Source organism: Fibroporia radiculosa (genome assembly GCF_000313525.1).
Source record: "Fibroporia radiculosa TFFH 294 genomic supercontigs, scaffold11939, whole genome shotgun sequence".
In the NCBI taxonomy this organism is placed as follows: domain Eukaryota; kingdom Fungi; phylum Basidiomycota; class Agaricomycetes; order Polyporales; family Fibroporiaceae; genus Fibroporia; species Fibroporia radiculosa.
In genome coordinates this window covers 1,432-7,619 of record NW_012133470.1, presented here as the reverse complement: position 1 = coordinate 7,619, position 6,188 = coordinate 1,432, and the positions used below count along the sequence as shown (strand labels likewise).

At 55.7% G+C, this 6,188-nt stretch overlaps 3 protein-coding genes across 3 annotated transcripts; 1 reads left to right on the top strand and 2 right to left on the bottom strand.

The window, feature by feature from the left end:
- Positions 1-109: 109 nt before the first annotated feature.
- Positions 110-559, bottom strand: FIBRA_07108 (uncharacterized protein; the record flags this gene model as incomplete). Its single annotated transcript, XM_012328804.1, has 2 exons — positions 110-293; positions 345-559. The coding sequence occupies 2 exons, from the start codon at positions 557-559 to the stop codon at positions 110-112; spliced, it is 399 nt and encodes a 132-aa protein (XP_012184194.1).
- A 1,498-nt stretch (positions 560-2,057) lies between these two features.
- Positions 2,058-3,309, top strand: FIBRA_07107 (uncharacterized protein; the record flags this gene model as incomplete). Its single annotated transcript, XM_012328803.1, has 6 exons — positions 2,058-2,121; positions 2,172-2,206; positions 2,532-2,627; positions 2,702-2,825; positions 2,887-3,130; positions 3,201-3,309. 6 exons carry the CDS (start codon positions 2,058-2,060, stop codon positions 3,307-3,309), a joined length of 672 nt encoding a protein of 223 aa, XP_012184193.1.
- A 551-nt stretch (positions 3,310-3,860) lies between these two features.
- FIBRA_07106 (uncharacterized protein) lies at positions 3,861-5,021 on the bottom strand (the record flags this gene model as incomplete). Its single annotated transcript, XM_012328802.1, has 3 exons — positions 3,861-4,204; positions 4,263-4,911; positions 4,971-5,021. The coding sequence occupies 3 exons, from the start codon at positions 5,019-5,021 to the stop codon at positions 3,861-3,863; spliced, it is 1,044 nt and encodes a 347-aa protein (XP_012184192.1).
- Between the last annotated feature and the right edge of the window lie 1,167 nt (positions 5,022-6,188).

Below are 6,188 nucleotides of genomic sequence, written 5' to 3'. Positions count from 1 at the left end.
CCGCCGCCTCGAACATGCGGCCGCGTTGCGCTGCCTCGGGTACGCGCGCCTTGGTGATGGTGGCCAGCGCGTTCTGCAGGTGGATCGGGGTGAGCGACATGAGACGGGCCTAGACGAGCGCGTGAGCATGCGTGGCACGGAGAGCAGAGAACGCGCGACGGACGTGGAGCAGCGCGTCGTTGAGCCATTTGTTCCGGATGCGGGCATTCGCGAGGAGGCAGACGGTATGCACCTGGTGGCATGTCAGTCGCGCCAGGCGTTCGGCGTACAACTGCTCCGCGCGGGGGTTTGGCCTATGCGGGCTCATCAGGACTGGACATAGAGCGGGACAGGCGATGACTCACTTTGCCTGGCTGCTCTTCTTCCCCTTCCGCTGCGTCTGGATGGTGATCTCTATGTGCGGCTTCTCCGAAGGGCCCTCCTGCACGTCCTCATTCGCAGGTTCAGCCTCTACCGCCTTGGGTTGCTGCTCGTATTGTGGGACCGCAACCTCCTCCCAGTCGAAATCATCCTCGCTGTCGTCGTCAACGACGGAGTTGTTCTCTGTACTTGTCAGCATGCCTGATTATCCGACAGATACGAATGATTATGTTCTATTGCTGTGCTAGTAGAGTTGGGAGTTGCTGACAGTGGCTGACAAAGTAGGTAGCTGGCAGTATTCAAAGACTTGCTCTAACCAAGCGATGCAGCTCGACACAGTCCACGCGTTCAATGGTCGACTCGGGGGAAAGGCGAGACGTACTCCCCAAGTCGGTTGCGCACACTCAACGCACACTGTGGGAGTCAAAACGATCTCCGGATCCGAGACCAAACCCGTTTGGAGCGCGTTACCAATTACGGCAGATGAGTCGCGCACGTCACGTTTCACGTGACAAAGTGACAATCTCCAGAGTCCGGGCCGCCGGACGGCATATCTCCGGCCCGCTACAATTTTGCTAATATTCACGTGATATGCGGCTAAGGATATGATGAAATCAGCGTTTATATATAGCAACGTGGTCGAAAGAATCCGCTGTTTGCTAACTTTGCTCTCAGGTTGGAGAGGCTCTGCCCTGCTTGAAAACCGGATGCATGGTGTCATTCGAAGGTGTAGCCGGCCGTGGTGTATTCAACATAGGGGTGTCCGATTCAGTCTCGTGCCTGCTTATCGCCTTGCGCAATGCGCAAAGTCCATTGTTTGCGGTAATTCAAAGTCGCCCTGAACCAGCAGCGGGAGTCCAGGACAGGCCTCCGATAGTCTTGTATGTATCTCATCATCTGCAAATCGAACGCAAAGTGACTACGGCTGATCGCCACGGTATGTAGTGACGCACGCTGATTAATTGAGCATACCCTTTTGAATAAAAATCGACCGTACGCGCGCACCGATACCTCAGACGTGTCGCTGGCTTACGCCTCTGGGTGAGGAATTCATCCTGGAGGTGTCAGAGTCAAGCCTTTCAAGCCCCATGATCCGTGCTCGGGATGGTTGAGGTGCCGAAGACGAGTCTAATCTTCCGTCTTTGTTTCAGATTCGCCTTTGTATACTCTTTCAGATACACCTGCTATGTAAATTCATAACCTTGACCCTTCGTTGTTCGTTTCCGCAAATATTCTGCAAGACATGAGAACATACGACCAGCGCCGTGGTGATCTTCTGGACCCTGTTCTCGTCGCGTTCGTGCAGAGGAAGACGGTTCCAGTGCGTTATCTTCCAAGTTCATTAGGCGCTAGGGATTCCTAACTATGAGCGCACGACGTAGATCTATCGTATCCCGACCGTAGGTGAGTTGTCGGCACCTCATCTCTCCTATTGGAGTGCCGTTAAGTTCCCCCTCCATGCAAAGGATATCCTCCAGGAGGGATATAGCAAGGTATGAGTATGCCCGACGAGATGGCGTCGTTCTTGAACGCTCCCAAGATAGTGAGACACCACATATGTGCGTATGAGGAGCCGTATTGTGTCGGATGCCCGAAGTTGGTCCAAATGCAGTATACCACTGTTCCCGAAGCGCACGTGTATCACACCCACATCATAGCGAGTCTAAAACCAACTCACGAGGAATATCCTATCTCTCATGCCTTCTGTGATCGAAGAGGTCACGACCACGCTTGAGGAGTTTGTGCCGACGAAAAGCGATGGTAGGCCTCCTTCGAACGACTTTCGAGGATGTCTACTTAATCACCGATAGGATGGGTCGCCGCTGACAGAGAGCGTAGACGTTCGGTGAGAACTGCCTTTTGGTGGAGCGGTCGCGCGCGGCGGCTCCCGGCAGGGTTCAGCAGGGTGGTAGTGCTTTGCGCGACTGACTCAATCATATGAAGTTGTGTACTGTCAGGTCGGGATCCCGAATGCCTTGAGATATTGGACACGCATATAGACGGCGTCATAAGGGCTGTTGGATACCTTTCATTTTCCCTGGATTCCTGAAACCGTAAGTTCTTTTTAGCGTTGAAGAAGCTGGCCATACTTGATAACCCACTGGTTCGTGCTACACGCTTCGGTATCGTGCCCGGTCTCAATACATTGTCAGAATGACCTGCTCATGTAGATGCTCGATGAGATGAAGAACCTCAACCACCGAGACCCGATTGACTTCTTAGTGCAATGCACATTGGCGTCGGATGCCGTAGCGCTTCATACTTTGGTCTGTTTTTGCAACTTGGTCTAGTCAATGGCCCACGCTCTGTACGAGTCGGCTGCCCACCCGAGTGCACCTAGCCTCTGCATGAGGAATTCGAGACAGCTATCGAGCAGGAAGGTTGGACGAAGGCAGCGATGTGCGAGATGAGGACAGCCGATAGCTTCTTGAAAGAGTCAGCGAGAGTGGATGGCCTCGGCATGTGTGCGTGGTTGTTATCCTCCGTTCCTTTCGATCAGCGAAATACTGATAGGCTTGTGACTAGTTTCTCCTCCGCGCAAGGCGTTGACGGATCTCACGTTGTCCAACGACACATTGACCCCCATGGGCAACCTTTTCACTGCCGCGGCGACGGCTACGCATCTGCACGGCGAGTTCTATGACAGGCCCGAAGCTTTTGAACATTTCCGCTTCTCGGACGAGCGGGCAGAGGAGAGCGAGAAGAACAGGCATCATCTTGTTACTCCTTCAGCGGAGTGTCCGAATCTTAGCCATGGAAAACACGCCTGGTGAGCATCGGGCGGCGTTCTTATATCAGCACCAGCATGGATCCCTTCTTATTCTCCGCATGTCGAACAGCCCTTGTCGATTCTTTGCCGCGAACGAGCCAAAGGTGATATTGGCGAACGTCGTGCTCTCTGACGACATCAAGTTCGCAGACAAAGCGCGGCCAAAGAACGAGTCTTGAGAACCATGATCTCGTCGAGGAAGAATACAAATATCATGCTTAGGCTACGACGAGATGCTCCTGTAGTGCTACTCACAGACTGCCCCAATTCATACTACTTGCCGTGTTTTGCCAGCGTTGGACACGCTGCAGATTACGGGCCCGCGTAGCATCGCAGTGCAAAATATACGCTGATAGACGAATCGCCCTGTCGCAAGAGAGCGAAAAATACTAGGCCACTGGACGTTCTCAAGTTGTATGGCAAAATGCGACCCCGATCATGCGCAATCGACTCGGTCGCATTTTGCCGTTGACTCGGTCGCGTATGTCACATTCCACATGACCCAGTGACAAAAATTTCTACGCACTCCAAAAGGATTGACTAAGAAAATTGATTGAGGTATCGTAAAAATTGCATGCATCGTAAGAACAGGTCTAAATAAACTAAACTACAACTGTCTGGCAGTGAAACGACGATAACGAGGAGCGAAAACAGGAACGTAGAGGGGAAAGATCATAGCGAGGTACTAGGGCTACAACATATAGAGCGCATGGGCTGCGACCAGCGCGCCTCACGCGAGGATTGAGAACCGGAGCTTCGTCTCGCCAGCGATCTGAACGGGCTCGCAGCGCACCTTCTCCATGTTCTCCACGATAAAGTGCGCGCCGCAGTCCGCGATCTTTTCGCGCTCGTGCGACGTGCACACCGCGATGACCGTTGCGCCCGACGCGACACCTGCGCGGATGCCGGACGGCGAGTCCTCAAAGACGACGCACTTCGTCGCGTCGAACCCGAGGCACTTGGCTGCGAGCAGGAACGGGTCGGGTGCGGGCTTGCCGGCCTTGAGGCGCTTGTCGTCCGCGGTGATCGTAACGGGCGGCGGGGTGATGCCGACACGGGTCATGCAGCCGTATGCTGGATGATATGAGCGTGGTCAGCTAGGGACCAGAGGTAGCAGCTGAAGGAAACGTACCGTATGTTTTTGCGCCAGACGTCGCAACGGCGTAGTGTCCCTCAGGGATGGACGAAATCATCTTTTTCACGCCGGGGAGGATGCGGACGGAGCGGTCGACGGCGATCGCCTCCCGTTGCCAGGCCTCAAGGACGTGCAGCTTGTCCTCCTTGCTCACGTCGACGGCGCTCTCCTCGTCTTCCTCGACGGTCGAGTCTACGATGCGTGCGCGGTCTACGCCGGACATCATGAGCATACTGCTGACACGGCTCAGGAAAGAAGGGCGTCTGCGGAATGAGGTGAGATTGCCGAGGCCACCGGCGAACGACGACGCTCGGGATGAGGTGCGCGAGGATGGCACGGATCCGGACGGGGTGAGGGCGGGAGTGGGTGCGTCGGACGTCGAGGGCGAGTCGAGAGGCGAATTCTGGCGGGAGCCAGGGCCGTGTTTGTGGAACGCATCGGCGAAGTAGAGGATAGACTCTTCAAAGGCCTGGACCTCGTCATCCATTTCGTGCGCCTTGATGTGGGGCTTGAACTGAGCGAGGTTGTCGACGGCGCGCTTTCCGTGAGTGGCAGCGATCACGTAGGCTGGGTCCTGCCCGATATCCTTGGCGACCTTGCCCCAGGCGGCCTCGACTGCTGCGATGGAGTCGGTGAGCGTACCGTCCTGTAAGCGTAAGGGGTCAGCTGCGGCAGGAAAGCAGGAAGGAGATGATTGGGACGTACCATGTCAAATAGGACGGCATCGGCGTAGAACGAAGTTTGGCTGGGGGACATGATGAAACAATGGGATATGGTCAAGGGCGAGAAGGAGAAGTGCAGGATCCCTGAGGGGAGAGGCTGTTTGTTTTAAAGGGGTATGTTGGGTGTTTGACTGGGATGTCGAACTGAGGCTGACTGGGAGGACAGGGGGGGTATATATACGGACTGGATGGAGGCGCCGTGAGAAAGGCGGATGCGGGCAGAGGCTATCGCGGAGGCAGGGGGAGGTGAAATTTGCGCCATTTCCATTCGCGGAGGCTGGTGGAGCGGGCAGTGGCATTGGGGGGGCGCTCCGGAAATGGGGCGCAGAGGCGGACGGCTGATAGAGGGCGGCAGGCGGGGCGGCCACGTAAGTCAGGCCCCAGTACACAGGACCTTCCTTTTCGGGACGTGGGTGCAGGATATCGCAGGATCGATGCGGGCGTTGAGTCGAAAAAGGGAATGGCGTCGTCACTCGCCAATGTTTTAATGCCAGCTATTGTTAGTCCGTTGGTTTATCTTTGGGGCTCCTTCCGCTCATATCGTTTGTTCGACCCGGCATCGTGCGATCGCACGAACCACCGTCGCTACCGTTCGCCAGGATTCATCTTGCCCCTTATCCGCCCTCGATACGCTCTGAAGCGCACCGGAACATTGCCAAGTGGTGGCACTGGCGGATATGAGACTCCAGCGGCAAATAGGACGCACGCCAGACCCTCTTGGAAGACCGATTTCCGGAGGGCTGTAGACGATAGAGGCGGTGCGATAGACGCAGGTTCTGGCAGACGGGATTCCGTATGTCGGGCAATGACGAAAGGAAACGTGCGTCTCCATCCAGCTCGTAACGGTGGCTGTCGGCGTCTAGTGCCTCCGAAAGCGGCAAGTCTCCACAAGCTTCCTCTCCACCTCTGCCACACGCGTACGTCTCTCGCCTGCGTCGCGCTGTACTCGCCTCCGCGGACATTCTCTGTGACGACAGTCTGCCATCTCTGGGGCCCGTGTGTTTATTAGCTACATGATCGAGATAGACGCAATCCTGTTGTGCGCCTGGGGAGCAACCGTGTGAGACGATGATGTCTCATAATCATACGGCAGTCCTCCATCGATGCTCCAACTCCTTCCCGATCCACAATACCTGCGTGCATTGTGCCCTTCGAGGCCGTTACGCCATAGCCTCACCCTCCCAGATGAATGGCTCAAATG